The sequence below is a fragment of the Mesoplodon mirus genome, assembly GCF_964341445.2.
Source record: "Mesoplodon mirus genome assembly, chromosome: 10".
NCBI lineage: Eukaryota > Metazoa > Chordata > Mammalia > Artiodactyla > Ziphiidae > Mesoplodon > Mesoplodon mirus.
The window spans coordinates 30,502,766-30,520,757 of record NC_138986.1 but is presented as its reverse complement, the minus strand read 5'-3'; the positions used below and the strand labels follow the sequence as shown (position 1 = coordinate 30,520,757).

Genomic DNA, 17,992 nt, shown 5'->3' with positions numbered 1-17,992 from the left:
AGAGTTTCCAGCTGTGAGACGGCATGGTCTGACTGATTGTTCACCTGGGCTATAGTATGGAGAATAGACTGCAGACAGGCAGGAAAGGAAGCAGGGAGAACATTTCAGAGACTGCAGTCATGCCGAGAAGAAAGAGTAGCAGCTGGGACCTGGGTGGTGACAGCAGAGATGGAGAGAAATGGACAAATTTTGCAGGGAGAACCAATAGGATGTACGCTTAGGTTGCAAATGGGGAGCAAAGACACACAGTACTAGGGATTGGGGTTGGAACCAACGGTAAGAAAATTCATGTTCAGGACAGAAGCATGTAGATGGTTCACACATAGGAGCAGTGAGGGACGGAGCTCCCTGGAGCATATTTTAAAGTTTTAGTTCATAAAACAAACAGAAAATGTTCACTCACATTCAGTCATAAACAGCACTCGTGTTCTGTCATGTAGGAAAAATCACCAGAGAGAAGGATGGTTGTTCTCTGTTCAAATTCCCTTGGATAAGACATTAATTTCCACTCCTAGCTCTGTTCTATGTCAACACCTTAGGCATGAAGAGAATCACAACAATGAAATCAAAGCTATTGAAGCTTTTCTCCTCAAGGGGAAAAAATTCAACCAGGTATTTTCAGACGTGTGACGTCAGAAGTAGATATAACAAAGGGCATTTTAGGGGAGGGAGGAGAGGAGGGCAAGAGAGAGAGAAGAACATGTTTTCAACTCCTTTCCCTCTGTAAACTGCCTTCCTGTCCACCAGACCACCCCAGGAAACAAAAGGTAACACCTCCAATTCCTGGGTAAATATACAGTTCCAGTCAATTCATTAACTTCTCAGGACTGGAGTTCTTTTTTTAAAGAAAATTTGCCCTGGCAACCAAAAAGGAGAACTCAATGATACTAGCTTCCCTTTTCTGCAGTCATGTGTTAAGGTGCAAAACTAGTGTCCCTTTCACCAGACTGTAGTTAAAAGAACTGCATTCATTCTCAAAAGTATAACAACAAAAGGGCTCAAGCTTTTGTAGAGATTTTATGTTTCATCTCAAAGTTGTAAGGACTTTACAGGGACAAGAGCCAAACACTGATCCTGCCTAATAAACAAGAAAAGGACGCACACAGAATGAGAAGCTAATTGCAACACAGAGAAACCAATATTTACTTCAAATCTAAACAAGTCTGTGTTGGACCAACAGCTTTAATCTATAGGAGATAAATGATAAAAAATAAAACAATTAAGGTTCAACACAGACCTTTTTCAGTCACCTTCTCTTAACCTTTATAACATGGGCTTAAGTTCACACATTTTATGTCCCCCTAAAAAGTTCTGACTTCTCAAATCTTCCGGAACACACACATAAGCACATATGACATATCATGCATATTTCTGCCAAAAAGCAGAAAACTTCTGCACTTACATATTCCGCTGAGTATATTTTATAAAGTTACCAATGGATCTATTGGGTTCATTTTCCAAAGGCTAGCTTTTAGCCACTCTCTATCTTCCTTTTTTATTCTTTTTTAAAAATAAATTTTATTTATTTATTTATTTTGGCTGCATTGGGTCTTCGCTGCTGCACACGGGCTTCCTCTAGTTGCTGTGAGCAGAGGCTACTCTTTGTTGCAGTCCGCGGGCTTCTCATTGAGGTGACTTCTCTTGCTGTGGAGCACGGGCTCTAGGCGCACGGGCTTCAGTAGTTATGGCATGCGAGCTCAGTAGATGTGGCTCGTGGGCTCTAGAGCACAGGCTCAGTAGTTGTGACGCACGGGCTTAGTTGCTCCGCGGCACATGGGATCTTCCTAGATCAGGGCTAGAACCCGTGTCCCCTGCATTGGCAGGCAGATTCTTAACCACTGTGCCACCAAAGAAGCCCTCTTTTACATTATTCTTTAAACCAATACTCAAATGCCAGAGTTCTCATTAGCACTGGTAAGATTTACTATAATATGTACGTATGGGAAAGTTTTATCTCAACGACTATGTTTCATGGTCAGCTGTGGTTACTTCTATCTATCAATTTCCTGCAACTCATAACTTAGTTACTTCTGACATGATTCACTCCAGAATCCCTTGTGACCGCAACTCTCCCACCTCCTAATACTGAGATATGTAACTCTTAGTGGAACTCCACTTGTGGCTAACTTGTGAATGACTGTTTCCATTACGGGAGTTTAAAAGCATGCATGATGGCTCCAGATATGACAACTGGTTTCTTAATAACAAAGAGAATAATCCTGCATATGTCAGAAGAGCTTTCAGGATTTTTTTACAACTTTAACTTGGTTAAAATTATAGCCTGTTAAAGTTGGAACAGACCATAATCCGGCCCACAGAAAAAATACATAAGAAAATCATGTCTTGGAAGGTAAAACAGCTTACTCAGGCCACACTGCTGTTGGATGTGATTTCGGGAAACGAGCAAGCATGCACATACAGCTTGCCTAATTAGAAACTTTTCCTATTGTCCCATTGATTTTCTTAGCTCAGCTACATTCTGAAAGTCTGATTCCAATCAGGGAATTGCAATATACAACACAGTGGGACACACTGAAATTTAAGACTATAAATGCCAAATGTTGGCAAGGATTTGGAGCAACACAAACTCTGATACCCTGGCTGGTGGGAGTACAATCTGGAACGACTACTTTAGGTAACTGTTTACCTGTATCTACTACAACTGAACATACACATATCCTATGACCCAGCAACCCAATTCCTAGGCACACATATGAAATAAAGGAACGTACAAGAATGTTCAGCATTGTCCATAAAAGCAAAAAACAAAACCAAACAAAGCAAAAATACAGAAACACTCCAAATGTCCACCAACAGTAGAAAGAATAACTAGATGTGGTATACTTGAATACAGCAATGAAAACAAATGACTGACAGCTACCTGTAACAACACAGATGAACTGCACAAACCTAATGGGAGAAAGAACTTCAATATAAAACATATTTCTTGATTCCATTATATAAAGTTAAAAACTAGGGACATTAATCAATGACATTAGAAGTCGGGACACTGGACACTGGAGAGTATGGAGGGGGCTCTAAGCATGAGAAGGGCTTCAGGGGGCTGGTAATATTCTATTTCCTGATGTGTGGTGTTGTAACATAACTCATTGAGCTATATACTAATAATTGGTATACAACTCGATATATATAATATACTTCTTTTTTTTTAAAGTTAAAAAAAACCCAATGTTTACTTATGTGATGGATTTCAATATATTTATCTGCTTCTTTCAAAAACACGAGTTCTTTCTGTGTGTTCCATGTGTCCCAAATCCATTTTTCTGTATTGTGTGTGTTTGTTCCAGGGTGAAGGGCCCCTGTGAAATACCCTACTCTGGTTCACCTCATATAATAGGCTCAGCATTTTCAATCCACAGAGGCTTGCTTATCCTTGTTCTATATGTCACAGGTAGGAGCCTGTCTCAAAAAAAATACAGGTGGATGTTAAAGGGTAAATTAAGGGGATATGGGGATATATGTATACATATAGCTGATTCACTCTGTTATACAGCAGAAACCAACACAACGTTCTAAAGCAATTATACTCCAGTAAAGATGTTAAAAAAATTTAAAAAAAGGTAAATGAGTGTATATCTCCTTTCTACATACTGCTAATGAAAATGGTACTTTTTAAAAAAAAAACCTTGAGAACTAAATCTGAAGTTTGAGAACTAAATCTAAGCATGTCTTTGATGCACTATGATCTTCTAGACCTTGGATAACAATCAGTTTTATTTAGATGGCGACTCCAGTCTACTGGGAATGGCTACCTGGAGCACTGGGTTGAGAAAGATTTAATGCTGTGTTAGGGCCAGTGACAGAGAATACTGTCAACGCCAGGGCAAAGGATGGAGCACAGACACCTTGCTGACTCAGAGTCAACAGAACACTTTCTCCCCTAGTATAAAAATAGTTTCTTAGCCATTTTAAATGCTCCACAGAGAAATCTCTAATGAAGTTCTAATTTATAACATCTGTTTACTACTTATACTTAGAAAGTGATATTATTTAATACAATTTTATTTCTGTCTAATATATTCTACTTTTACATATTTATAGTATTTAAATATTTTATGTTTAATATAAATTACATTATTGTAATGTGGTTTAAATACTTCACAAGTAAAGCAAATCAATAAGACTATAGGTTACTTTTTTAACAAAAAGTAGTTTAACAGTAAAAAAAAAAAACTACTTAAGTTTAAAAACATTTTGTTTCATCTTTCCTACTCTTTGCAAAACAGAACTGCCAGAATACTATTTTAAAAACTCACAAAATTCCAGTCTTACTAAATGTTACTCTTGGGTTCCTCCAAGAATCAAAAGTCTTTTGATTGCTATTTTTGGTATAAATTAAACCATACAACTCAATATATTTTTGGTATAAATTAAACCATACAACTCAATATTTTGCAAGTTTTTGTTGATCTTAATCAAAGCTAAAATGAAAATAAACTTTTCCCACTGCAGTACTCAGGAAGACTTTAGCTTTAGTTGAACAGATGCACATATTCTAAGTACAAGGGGATTACCTTACTTACAGCACCTTCTCTTTAGATTTCTTTTGTAAAATTAATTTGTACTGACACAAATTCAAAAGATGCAAATGCAGTGTGAAGAGAAGCACCTAATGTGGTGTAAAGTACCATCTTATTCAATCACATCCAGTATTATTAGCATTACCAGATGTAGAAAAAAGTGAACTGAAATTTCACACTTCTCCCTTTCACTTCCACGTGATTTCTGCATAGCCCTTATCAGTAATGCACACTGGATGGTAGGTTAGATTTTTAGCAATAACTTGCTCTATCGAAATCTAAACTTCCCATTATTTAAACATTGAATTTTAGAAATAAAAACATACACCGTGATGACTGGTTTCACTAAATTCATGAACCCAAACCTCAAAGGAATACTCCAACTGCCACACGACGCTTCTCTGCTTCTCTGGTACATCCATTCTCTCAACTGTCAAAACTACAAGTAATGCACCTTCTCTTCTTTCCATAAACTTCTAACAACTTTCCCTCCCATTCTCTATCTGATGCCTTTGCCTTCTATTTTATTTAGAAACACTCAGACAGAAACTTTCCATCTTTACCCATCACACTCTGCACCAAATCTGTACCGTAAATAAAAGGCAAACCACTCGTTAGTGGTCTATTCCCCATCGCCTCTCGCCTTCAAAGACAATTCTTTTGCAAGTATACTCTCACTAGAATCTCTCTTTTGTAGTGGAAAAAATACACCTTTTCTTTGACCCTCTTTCTATTTCCATGGTAGAATCTACTAGTTGCCTCCTAAATACTGATTTCTCCTTTCTCTCTCAAGTGGAGCAGTCCCCATTTTTAGTGAGCACATTGCAATCCAGCTAAAAGACGCTTTCAGCTTTCTTAGCAGTGGGTGTAGTCATGTGACTGTCTAAATTCTGGTCAATAATATATGCAGAGGTGAGTAGGATGCTAGGAAGTCTCTTTATATATATATATTTTTTTGCGGTACGCAGGCCTCTCACTGTTGTGGCCTCTCCCGTTGCGGAGCACAGGCTCCAGATGCGCAGGCTCAGCGGCCATGGCTCACAGGCCCAGCCGCTCCGTGGCATGTGGGATCTTCCCAGACCGGCACGAACCCGTGTCCCCTGCATCAGCAGGCGGACTCTCAACCACGGTGCCACCAGGGAAGCCCTGGGAAGTCTCTTTAAATGGAAGAGGTCAGTCCTTCTGCCTCCTCTCCATCTACACCTGGAACGTGGATAGGAAACCACCTTTCTTTTTTTGAATTATCAAACTTTGTGAACCATCTTTTTTTTTTTAATTAAAAAAAAATATATTTTTACCTTTTGACCCCCCCCCTTCACCCACTTCTCCCACCCCCTACCCCTGACAACCACCAATCTGTTCTCCATACCTATGAACTTAGTTTTTCTGGTTTGGGTTTTTTTTTTTAGATTCCATGTATACGAAAGATTATATGGTATTTGCCTTTCTCTGACTTATTTCACGTAACACAATGCCCTTGAGGTCTAATCATGTTATCGCAAATGGCAAGATTTCATTCTTTTTCTTTTAATGGCTGAATAATATTCCACTGTGTATATCTATCCATCCATCCATCCATCCATCCACCCACCCACCCACCACATCTTCTTTACCCATTCATCTATCCATGGACTCTTAGGTTGCTTCCATATCTTGGCTATTGTAAATAATGCTGTAATGAACATGGGAGTGCAGATACATTTTCAATCTAGTATTTTTGTTTGCTTTGGATAAAAACTCAGAGAGAGTACTGCTGGATTGTATGGTAATTCTACTTTTAATTTTCTGAGGAATCTCTAACACTGTTTTCCATAGTGGCTGAACCAATTTACATTCCCAACGACAGTGCACAAGGGTTCCCTTTTCTCCACATCCTCACCAAACCTGTTATTTCTTGTCTTTTTGCTTTCCTTTGCTGTGCAGAAACTTTTTAGTTTGATGTAGTCCTACTTGTTTATTTTTGCTTTTGTTGCCTTACTTTTGTTATCAGATTCAGAAAATCATTGCCAAGACCTATGTCAAGGAGCTTACCACCTATGTTTTCTTCTAGGAGTTGGATGGTTTCAGGTCTTATGTTCAAGTCTAATCCATTTTGAGTTAACTTTGTGTATAGTGTAAGACAGTGGTCCCATTTCATTCTTTTCCATGTGGCTGTCCAGTTTTCCCAACATGATTTATTGAAGAGACTGTCCTTTTTCTATTGTATATTCTTGGCTTTGCTGTAAATTAACTGATGATATATACATGGGTTTATTTCTGGGCTCTCTATTCTGTTTCATTGATCTATGTGTCTGTCTTTAATGCCAATACCATACTGTTTTAATTGCTATAGCTTTGTAATAGAGTTTAAAAACAGAGAGGGTGATGACTTTGTTCTTTTTCGTCAAGATTGCTTTGGCTATTCAGGGTCTTTTGCAGTTCCATACAAATTTTAAGACTGTTTATTCTGTGAAAAATACCATTGTAATTTTGATAGGGATTGCACTGAATTTGTAAATTGCTATAGGTAGTATGGACATAATATTAATTCTTCTGATCCATGAGCATGGAATATCTTTTCATTTATTTGTGTCTTCTTCAATTACTTTCCTTAATGTCTGACAGTTTTCAGTATACAACCTTGGTTAAATTTATTCCTTTCTGATACAATTATAAATGGGATTTTCTTAATTTCTCTTTCTGATAGTTTGTTTTTAGTGTACAGAAACACAACGGATTTTGAGTACTGATTTTGTAACCTGCAACATTACTAAATTTGTTTATTAGTTCTACCAGTTTTTTGATGGAGTCTTCAGGGTTTTCCATATAATACCATGTCCTCTACAAATAGTGATAGTTTTACTTCTTCCTTTCCAGTTTGGATGCCTTTTATTTATTTTTCTTGCCTAAATGCTCTTTCTAGGACTTCCAATATTTCTGAATGAAAGTGGCAATAATGGGCGTCCTTATCTTGTGCCTGATCTTAGAGGAAAAGCTTTTAGCTTTTCTCCACTGAATATGATATTAGTTGCAGGCCCATCACATATGGCTGTTATTATGTTGAAGTATGTTCCCTCTATACCCATTTTGTTGAGAATTTTTATCATAAATGAATGTTAAATTTTGTCAAATGTTTTTTCTGTATCTATTGAAATGATCATATGATTTTTTTCCTTCATTTTGTTAATGTGGTGTATGTATATCACATTGCCTGATTTGTGGTCGTTGAACCAGCTTTGCATCCCTGGAATATATCCAGGGATTTATTTTTTCAAAGACACCAGTTTGCCAGATCCCATTCTCTGCTTTCATCTCATTCAGTCTGTTGGCAGCATTAGACACATGATGCCTCACTCATTCTTGAAACACTCTTTGAATTTCTGGAAACCCAGCAGAGCCTGATTTTCTTCTTACCTCACTGGTCACTCCTTCCCTGACTATGTTGTTTTCTCCCTGCTTTCCTGACTTCTACATTTTTTTAAATGCTCCAACACTCTTCTCTGAACTCTACTCACTCCTTTGTGATTATTTTAGACCTATGGTTTTAAACACCATTTATATTATGATGACACTCTGATCTCCAAATTCATATACCCAAACTAGATGTTTGACATCTCCACTTAGATGTTTAAAAGACACCTCAAAATTTACTTGGCCAAAACAAAACTCTCCCTACATCTCCTGAACTATAGTTCTTCCCATCTTAGTACATACTCACCACCATCCACTTGGTTGCTCAAAGCAAAAACCATGAAGTCATCCTGGTCTCCCCTCTCCCTCTCACCCCACCCCCCATGCATCAGCAAGTCCTGCTGTCTGTGCCTCCACAGTACATCCATCACTTCTCTCCATCTCCCTTGCTACCACCCTGGTGCAAGCCAACGTCTCTCTCATCAGAGCCCTGCCATGGCCTGTGTGTTCTCCTTCTATTTCTTCAAAGTCTATTTTCTAAGCAGCAGCCAAAGTAATCTTTTCAAAGTGCAGATCTGATTGTGCCTCTTCCCTGCCTCTTAGAACGAAATTTAAGCTCCACATGGCCTCCAAGGTTTTAGGTGACCTGATTGGCCTCCTCTCTGATTTCATCTCCTGCCACTCTTGCCTCAAGTGCTGTGCTTCAGCCACACTGGATTTTTCCTTTTTTCCTATTTTCTGAACACCCTAAGCTCTGGACTGCTTTTTAAAAATACCAGCTGTGGCCTCTATCTAAATGCTCTTTCCCAGTATTTTCTCACTACCAGCCCCTTCTCTTCCACATTCAGAGAACCACCTAAGCTAAGGCAGCTGCTCCCTCATCACTTGCTCTCATCACATCACTCTCATTTTTTTTCTTCATAGGGAATTATGTTGTTCATTAAATTTTTAAACCATTAGTTTTCCTCACACTGGAAACTACGGGAGAACAGGACCTTGTGGATCTTGCTTACTGCTCGATTCCCAGGGTCTGAAACAGTGACTAGCACACAGTCGGTGCTCTATAAATTATTTGCTGAATGAATAAAGACAACATAAAAATGAAGTCATTTGTTTAACCATTATTCCAGTGTCTTAATTACAAACCTGAGAAATATCTCACCACCATATGCTGTTCACTTAGTAACAGGGACTGCACTGCTCCTGAGGTAGACAACTCTATCCCTCAACAACTAGGATTATTCAGAACCCCTTATTCCTTTCTCAAGCTGTTGCTTCCGTTCATCTGTGGAGGCCTCTATGATCAAGTAGAGTACATTTCTTGTGTTTTAGACAGGACAGTTCTTCAAATATCCGAAGGTGGTGATTGTACCTTCTCAGAGTTAACAGTCCCAGTCTCCTTAACGGCTCTTCACAAGGCTGTTAAAAACAAGAGTTTTGGGTCTTATCATCACCCTCCCATGTACTCCAAGACTGCCCCAAACCACGATGTAGTCACACACTTGGGTATCGAGTATGCCATGAATATGCAACTGTGGTCCAACCTACCTCATATCATCTGGCTGGTCTCATGAACTGATCCCTTTCTGAGAGTGTGACCTGACTGAAGTTAACGCTTCCTTCCTTCCAGTTCAAGCTCACACACCATCTCCAATCCGTGTATCTTTCACACCATTAAGTGCACAAGGCTTCTGTAATCTCCATGCACTACAGTCATTCCTCATCTTCTTCCCAGAATTCCTGACACCGTTTAGCTTCCCCAACACAGGATATCTGCCCTATCCTACAGAAAAAGACCTCCTGGCCTCCTTTCTTGGATAAAGGTCCTGATTTTCCATATGTGTAAATTAAAATTATAATTTTCACACAAGTAGCCTGAGGCAGACTAGCACTATTTCTAATCAGCAGCAAGGGAGCCACAAAAAGGAGAGGCCCTTTTGGCTACCATGGGAACGATCTGAAGCAGGAAGAGCAAGGTGGAGCCAGCCAACGCTGGTGCCCCAGGACAAACTGGAACAATCCTTGACGTACCAATCCTATAGACCCTACTGGGGACAAAGTGATACCTCTACGCTACCCGCCTCCTTGCTCCTCCAAGGACAGCCAAAGAAAACAGGAGCTGCCCCAAATCAGGATAAGGGTTATCCTACACTGCTGTGCAGGTCAGCACTTTCTTAGAACTATCTATAATCTAGTTTTACTCCCTCTGCCTCCAAAACACACTGATATCTCATTTCAGTCATTCAGGCAGAGTAATAATTGTTGGGAAGTTAATGATTAAAGAAACACAGTTGGTCATCTGAAAACATTTCAGATGTTCCACAGTGTGTTTAGCATTCTGGTAAAGAGAGTAGCCTTAATGAAGTAGGCTGAAGAATAAAACTATACATATTAACACACTCTGAAAGAGTTCAGGCATGCCCAGAGGGCCAAAATACTGATCTCAAAATGACCAGAATAATCTAGGTATATGATTAGCTGTGATTCAGAAAGAAAAACTAAAACACTCTATACGTTCAAATCTGCTACAGGGATTTTTTTTTAATTTCTTATATATATTCTGAGGAGTACTGATAGTGCTTGACAGTGCTTCCCAGTGCCAAACCTATGAGATTTCATCAAATCTCATTTATCTCATCTAGAACCTGATAGTTGTAATGCAAACCTAAGTATCTATCCTTTTAAATCTTTCTTTCATTAATGAACGTTTATCAGGTGCCTGACACTCTACACAAAAATGCAGTTACGTGTTACCTCTCCTACTCCTTATCTTTACTCTAAAGAGGTCTAGCCTTTTAAAATCTGCTCTTGGAGGAACACTAATTGTCCTTTTTTGAATCTCCACCAAGTTTCAGTGAAGAATTGAAAACAAACAATGAAAATTTAAAAACTCAACTCACAACATTGTGTGATCTTCTGGATGTTGGAAGAGATAAGCTGGGCCAGCTGGGCGGGGTCACCACCAATTCCTGGAGTGTAAGACATAGTTGATTTGCTTGTTCGCTAATTTCATCAGCTGTTGGTGGGCTGTGCAGTTTTCTAAGCAGTCACCTAAATAACATAAAAGAAAAGTCACATAATTGCATTTTTAAGGTTACTGGCTTACACTTCCAAATTGTCGATCTGGGAGGTTACAAGTACAAATTTGACGATCCTACTAGGGTTGAAATTTAGCTCACACAAACACACTGTATGAGGATGTGTTCCTCTTTCTTATTATGTACTCTCTTAGGGGTGCTCTTCCATCTACATACACAAATACACCTACACACAAATGAGTCTCACATCCATGTCTCCGAGTCACACTCTTAACTCTCTTTAGTGTCTATATGCCTTTGAAGCTATAGGAACTTGCCAACTGCCTTTTCAGCTGCCAGTGGAACTGGCAACAGGAAACCTCTATTTTGGGGAAGACACTTAGCATTTGAGCCTGCTGCCAGGATCCAAATAAGATACTGCACATCCAGGGACCAAGAACTTTCCCACTCTATACAGAAGAAAGGTAAAGATCCACTCTTGCATCTACAGGACTAGCATCAACAGATCAGATCCCTTGCATCAGGACCACACAACCACATGATTAGCTGAGGCCTGCTCTCTCCCCCAAAGAGGGACTATAATCAATCCTGTTGTTTGCCACTTAGTATTGTAGCATTTCCCTCAACCCTCAAAACTCAAACAAGTCTGGTCTAAGCCTTCTCCTGTTTTCTTTTATGGTTTCCTTTTCCACCCTTTAGAGAATCAACCAATCAGCTACAAACTACCAGTTTTCCTCATCCCTTTACCCAAGTGCCTAAACTTGAGAAAGTTCCTGCTGGTGAGATAACTAAGCTTCATTCATCCAAAGAGCTGCCACTGTTGGGCTGGTTGGCATTTCCTTAGAGAAGGGGTGCAATGGTGATTCCCTCAGCTCAGTGCTGAGCGAAGAATGAAAAAGAAATTGTGAATGACGGAAGAGAAAGAAAAATTCAACAAGATTAACTATAGCTAACTTATTATTTCCTAAGCATTGTGTTTAGGACTTTCACATGTATTTTCTTAGTTGATTCTTCCACCAAGCTTATGAAGTAGGTACAACAATAATTATGATTTTTCAAATGAAGACACTGAGGCATAATGAGAATAAGCAACATGTTTAATGTAAGAAAAGAGCTAAAATTTGAAATTAAATCTTAGAGTCTATGTTTTGAAAACACAAAACAATATTGTTGCTTCCCTGTATAACAAAATTAAGGACAGGTGAGCCCACTCAATTTAGAAAAACCAAATTTATCACCTTTCTGCACACCCTGTATGAAGTTTTGCTAAACCCACAAGGAAAATGAGGAATTAGGCTTGGGATAACTTCATGCATGGATCAAGGTAACACTGCCAAATAGCTTACACCTCCTCCTCTCTTATTCTGCTAAGTGATATCTAGAAGACAACGGTGGTTGGCTCTCCTGATGATGAGATATGAGAAATAAAGGATCCAAATAACTGACTGTACTTTAAAATATATGTATATAAACAGATAGATAGACAGCTAACTATAAACTGACTTAACAGTGTACGATCTTTGCACACAGGCTACATCAACCAAGTTATTCTGATGTCTGCTTTCCACATCAGTCTCCAGCACCTAGCCCAGAGCTAAGATGCACTAAAGTACTTTTGCTGTATACTTTTGAAAGCCCATTCAGAATTCCTAGTTTTATTGCTCAGAATAACAGTAACTCATTATCTATACCTGCACTATCAAGTGTTCAGATATCACATGTGTGGCCATTGGCTGGGATAGCTCACGTATGGAACATTTCCATCACAGCAGAAAGTTCTATCGAACAGTGCTCACCAAAAATCTCAATAATTAGCTTGCTATGAGGATATATAAACACTATAAAGAGAAAAACGGGAAGAGAGGATCAAGGTGCAATACTCATACTGAGAATCTTCTCAAGCTGTTTCTAAAGAGCACAGATAAAAGAACAAAGGGAATTTTAAAAAGAAATCGTGAGTGTCAAACATTACTCCTAGTTACTACTGGACACAGTATAGAATCCTTAAGATTCCCATTAACATAAATCTCATGCTCTATAAATCCTGTGTGGATAAAGCAACAGAAATAGTCAGTTTCACTTTCTTAATGGTGAGCACCAGCAAAAAGCACAGGACTTCCCTCCACCCTGTGCTCCAAAATGATAAGTTCCCAGAAGGGCAAGTTTTTTGTTTTGTTTTGATTTTTTTTTTTTTTTGGTCTATTTTGTGGACTGCTCTACTCTCAGTATCTGGATATACAATAGGTGCTTAATAAATATTTGTAGAATGAATAAATGTACCTATTTCCTAAGAACACACACCCAGTCTGAGGGTAAATATTACCATTTCTAAGACAGTGAACTCCAGGGCCTTCTTTCAGAACCAGGTGTCCCAGGCTTATCGCTGCCTTGGACTAGTGCTTGGTGCCATTTCCTCTCCCTGAAGGGCTCTTCCCATGATCTCCATGTGACTTGCTCCTCTTCCCCAGCAAAGTCTCATCATGTGCTAGAGAAGCATTCCATTTTCACTTTGATTTGAAGTGAGAAGTCACCACTCTGTCACTCTGCTGATCTAACCTACAGCATCATAGCACTAATCACCACTTAAAATGATCTAGTTAATATATCATTTATTATCTATCCCTACCTCTGGAACATAAACATGAGAGCGACAAGGCTATCTTCTTTTTTTTTTAATTTTATCTTTTTTTTATACAGCAGGTTCTTATTAGTTATCTATTTTATACATATTAGTGTATATATGTCAATCCCAATCTCCCAATTCATCCCACCACCACCCTCACCACCCCTGCTTTCCCCCTTGGTGTCCATACATTTGTTCTCTACATCTGTGTCTCGATTTCTGCCTTGCAAACCAGTTCATCTGTACCATTTTTCTAGATTCCACATATATGTGTTAATATACGATATGTTTATCTCTTTCTGACTTCACTCTGTATGACAGTCTCTAGGTCCATCCACGTCTCTACAAATAACCCAATTTCATTCCTTTTTATGACTGAGTAATATTCCACTGTATATATGCACCACATCTTCTTTATCCATTCGTCTGTCGATGGGCATTTAGGTTGCTTCCATGACCTGGCTATTGTAAATAGTGCTGCAGTGAACATTGGGGTGCATGTGTCTTTTGAATTATGGTTTCCTCAGGGTATATGCCCAGTAGTGGGATTGCTGGGTCATATGATAATTCTATTTTTAGTTTTTTAAGGAACCTCCATACTGTTCTCCATAGTGACTGTATCAATTTACATTCCCACCAACAGTGCAAGAGGGTTCCCTTTTCTCTACACCCTCTCCAGCATTTGTTGTTTGTAGATTTTCTGATGATGCCCATTCTAACTGGTGTGAGGTGATACCTCACTGTAGTTTTGATTTGCATTTCTCTAATAACTAGTGATGTTGAGCAGCTTTCCATGTGCCTCTTGGCCATCTGTATGACTTCTTTGGAGAAAGGTCTATTTAGGTCTTCTGCCCATTTTTTGATTGGGTTTTTTTTTTAATATTGAGCTTCAAAAGCTGTTTATATACTTTGGAGATTAATCTAAGGCTATCTTCTTGTAGAATCCACAGTGCCAGGGACATAGAAGATGTTCCACGAATGTGAGGATGATCACTCTCCTAACAGACATGAGCATTCTCTATATAAACTACATTAACTGCATTCATTAACTCAGCTCCTCCATCCATTAAACTATTATACTACTTGGGTTTAGTCCACAATACCGAGAATTATTTTTCACTCTGTCACACACACTAAACTTTCAAATTAAATAGAATTATGGCAAATCTTATTCAGACTTACTGCAGGTGTTTTATACAATTTCTCACCCAGCAGCACCTGGCTAAAGTTTGAGATCATAACCAAAATTAAGATTGGCTTTGAGATCGGGAGCAGCAGAAGTAAAATATCTTGAGAAAAATGTAGATGTTAATGAGTTCACATGGTATCATATTAACTCTGAAACTAGAGCATAATTCTTCACGAGTCACAAGTCTGAGACAACCTTCTCAAAGTGGCCTGCAAAGCAGAGGCCTGTCCACATCACAAGACACAGCTGAACACTGCTATCAGTCTCTGACCTGGGGGGATGATCAGGCCAACCCCAGAAGAAACGTCCACCTCCAATATTACTAAACAACACAGCATTTCATAATCATTTCCTTTTCTTCCAGATCCCGAGCAAGCTTTAAATTATATATAATTATGATCAGAATATGTTGATCTGAATTAAACAAAAATTAATGTATGTCTATAAGAACCAAGCAAATGTAAGAAACTTGAGAGTAAAAACATATATAGCATTTGACGGGAAAGGCATTTTTGTTTTCTTTTTGTCTGAATTTAAAGAAAGTAACAACCTAAAAAACAAGAGGGGTGGGCTGAGGTGGGGTGGAGAGGCATCTTGGAATATTTTATGTAGCTGTAAAGGGCTTAATGCAAACCAACTAAGGACAGGTACTTTAAAGATCAAAGAAAGGTAGTGTGTCAAAGTCTCCAGGCCAAATAGAAAACCAACTACGATGAGCCTCTGAATAAACGTATACGGTTCCTCTACTATAGAAATATGTATCTTCAGTTCTTCTATATTCGGGAGGAGAACTTTAAAGCGCGTTTTCTAAGTCCGGGCATTAAAAAGAGGAAGAGGTCAATTCGTGTCCAGCCTGAGGCAGAAACTGTTCTCCTGAGCTGGGCCGGAGTGCCTCGGGCTCCAGCCCCGCCCCGGAGCGCTCAGCCCGCTGGTGCGCCTGAGCGAGCGCGGCCGGGGCGGCCGGGGGACGCGGCGAGGCTGCGGCGCAGCCGGCGCAGGGCGGGCCGGGCTGACTGGGCCGGCGGCACCAGCCGGACCGCACCGCGCACCCGCGCCGGCCTGGGGGGCGTGGGGAGGAGCGCGCTCCCGGCGCTGGGGCAGCACCGGCCCTCCGACTCCTGAAAGCCTGCCGCGAAGCGCAGGGCGGGGGCCACCTGACAACGCGCGCAAACAAGGTGGCGCGGCAGCCACGGGGACACGCGCTCTCGGGGCGCCCAGCCAGGGACACCCCCTCCAGAGGCTCCTCTTACCCCGACCTCCTCGGCTTCCTTCTCCTTCTTTGGCCCCGGCCACCCAAGGGCCCCAGAGCCGCCAGCTACGAGCCTCAGCTGATGGGTGGAGGCGCTGGAACGCCCACTGCGCATGCTCTCAATCCCTCCCTGGGAAGGAGGCGGGGATAACCCCCCTCTTATTGGCCAGCGGGGTTGACTGACAGCGGCCCTTCCCCGCCTCCTCTGGTTCTAAGCTAAGGAATAGGGGTTCCAGCAAAACTGCAAGGGAGGTATTTTTTGAGGCCTGACGTGTAGATGGTGAACGCCTTATCCTGCGTGTAAAAAACAAGAGGAGGGAATGGAGAGCAGCTGTTTTCTTCATCAGGTGATGCCGGCCTCCCTAGACTCATGTCTTCAGCCCGCCCCATTAACTCACGCCTGTCTTTGTTTCCTAACCCTTAACCTCAGTAGAACATATTCGCAAGTCCATTAAAAAATGTGAACGCAGATACGCAGTTCTAGCAGGAACAATGCGTGGAGTCATTTCCGTGTGCTCACTTCGTAACCAAGTTTTCGTAGCACATTCAAGTCATTCTAAGCATCCTTGAAGGACAGGAAGTAGTTTCAACAGGATTTGAAAAGAGCAAAGAATGTTCTCATGATAAATATTCAAACATAAAGTAATTGTTAGATAAAAAGCATCAGTTGCTTCAGGTGAGAGAAATACCAAATTAATTAATTAGGCCTTTGTCTGTATTAAGGCAATAATATTTTCTGAAAGGATCATCAGGACATCAAAAGTCCAGATGGACTAAGGTGGAAAAAAAACCTAAAACCAGAATTTTTTGAATTGGTACCACATGAGCAAATTCTAGTTTGTTTGGAATTATACATACATATGTGCATAAGTGAGTGCGGTCAACCAACGATAAGAAACATAAGAGGATCTCCGTTTATTTTTCATTTTTCTACTTTTAAGAGAGAAATGGGAACAAGAAAAATTTTCTGTTTCTCATTTTTTCCAGAAGAAAACTGTGGTATAAGTGTGTTGATATAAGTGTTGTAATAAGCAGCAACTTATACTCTGCCTCTGTGAAGAGGGGGCAAGAGAGAGATGGGCAGGCTGGCCAAACAGAAGGCACACACCCCATCGAAAGGGGCAGCATGATTCAGCTAGAGCCGATTGTAGACTTTTAGGAATATTGGCCAGTGGGATCAAGTTATCTGTTTTGTCAAGATACAGTGTAAATTCTAACTTTTATGTGAAAAATCTTTTTTTCAGTATTCATAAGTTTTTATAAAACATTCTGTGATCAAATAAAATATGTATATCAGCCTTTGTAATAGACGATAGTTTCATCCATAGAGTATTAAAGCTGGAGAAAGCCTACCAGAAAAGCTACCTCTAATTCCTCATTTCACAGATGAAAAAATCTGAAACCCAAAGAAATGTCATCAAAATCACACAAATAATTATGAGAAGCACAGATCCAGATGACCTAATTCAGAATCTTGATTTCTTTCTACCATATAATTCACTCAGCATGTGTTCATTGGGAATCTGCCATGTTCCAGGGACTGCGACAGGCACTGCAGATATCAAGATGAGTAGGATACAGTATTTTCCCTCAGGTTGCTCAAAGAGTGAGATCCGTCCCAGAACACTGCAAGAGATGCTGTGATAAAGATTTGTACACAGCACAGAGGGAGCCCAGAGATGAGGACGACTTACTGTGGGGTCAGGGATCGTTCCAAAAGGGAAGTGTTAATAGAATCCTGAAAAATGTGTGAGACTTCACTGGGAAGACAAGATGGGAAAGGACATTCCAGCCAAAAGGAAGAACACATAAAACTTCATAAAATCACAGGCAAGTTCAGACTCTCAGGGATTTCTTCTAATTTTCATTAGACTAAAGCAGAGTGGGTGGAATGGAGGGGCATGAGACTAGAAAGTCAAGTGGAGTTTATATAATGAAAAGCCTGTATATCATGTTAAATGA

General features: G+C 40.0%; 1 protein-coding gene across 2 annotated transcripts in view; it reads right to left on the bottom strand.

Annotated features, from left to right (window-relative positions):
* STX7 (syntaxin 7) overlaps positions 1-16,129 on the bottom strand; it is a 46,953-nt gene extending 30,824 nt beyond the window's left edge. Inside the window, exons 1-2 of one of the 2 annotated variants that reach the window (XM_082634222.1) lie at positions 16,032-16,129; positions 10,832-10,982 (exon numbers count right to left, since the gene is read on the bottom strand). In XM_082634222.1, coding sequence (XP_082490348.1) covers positions 10,832-10,916 — 85 coding nt within the window. In that variant the 5' untranslated portion in view covers positions 10,917-10,982; positions 16,032-16,129. Of the gene's footprint in view, positions 1-403; positions 429-10,831; positions 10,983-16,031 lie in introns of those variants that run through there. The other variant, XM_082634223.1, reaches the window with a different exon arrangement.
* Positions 16,130-17,992: the final 1,863 nt, after the last annotated feature.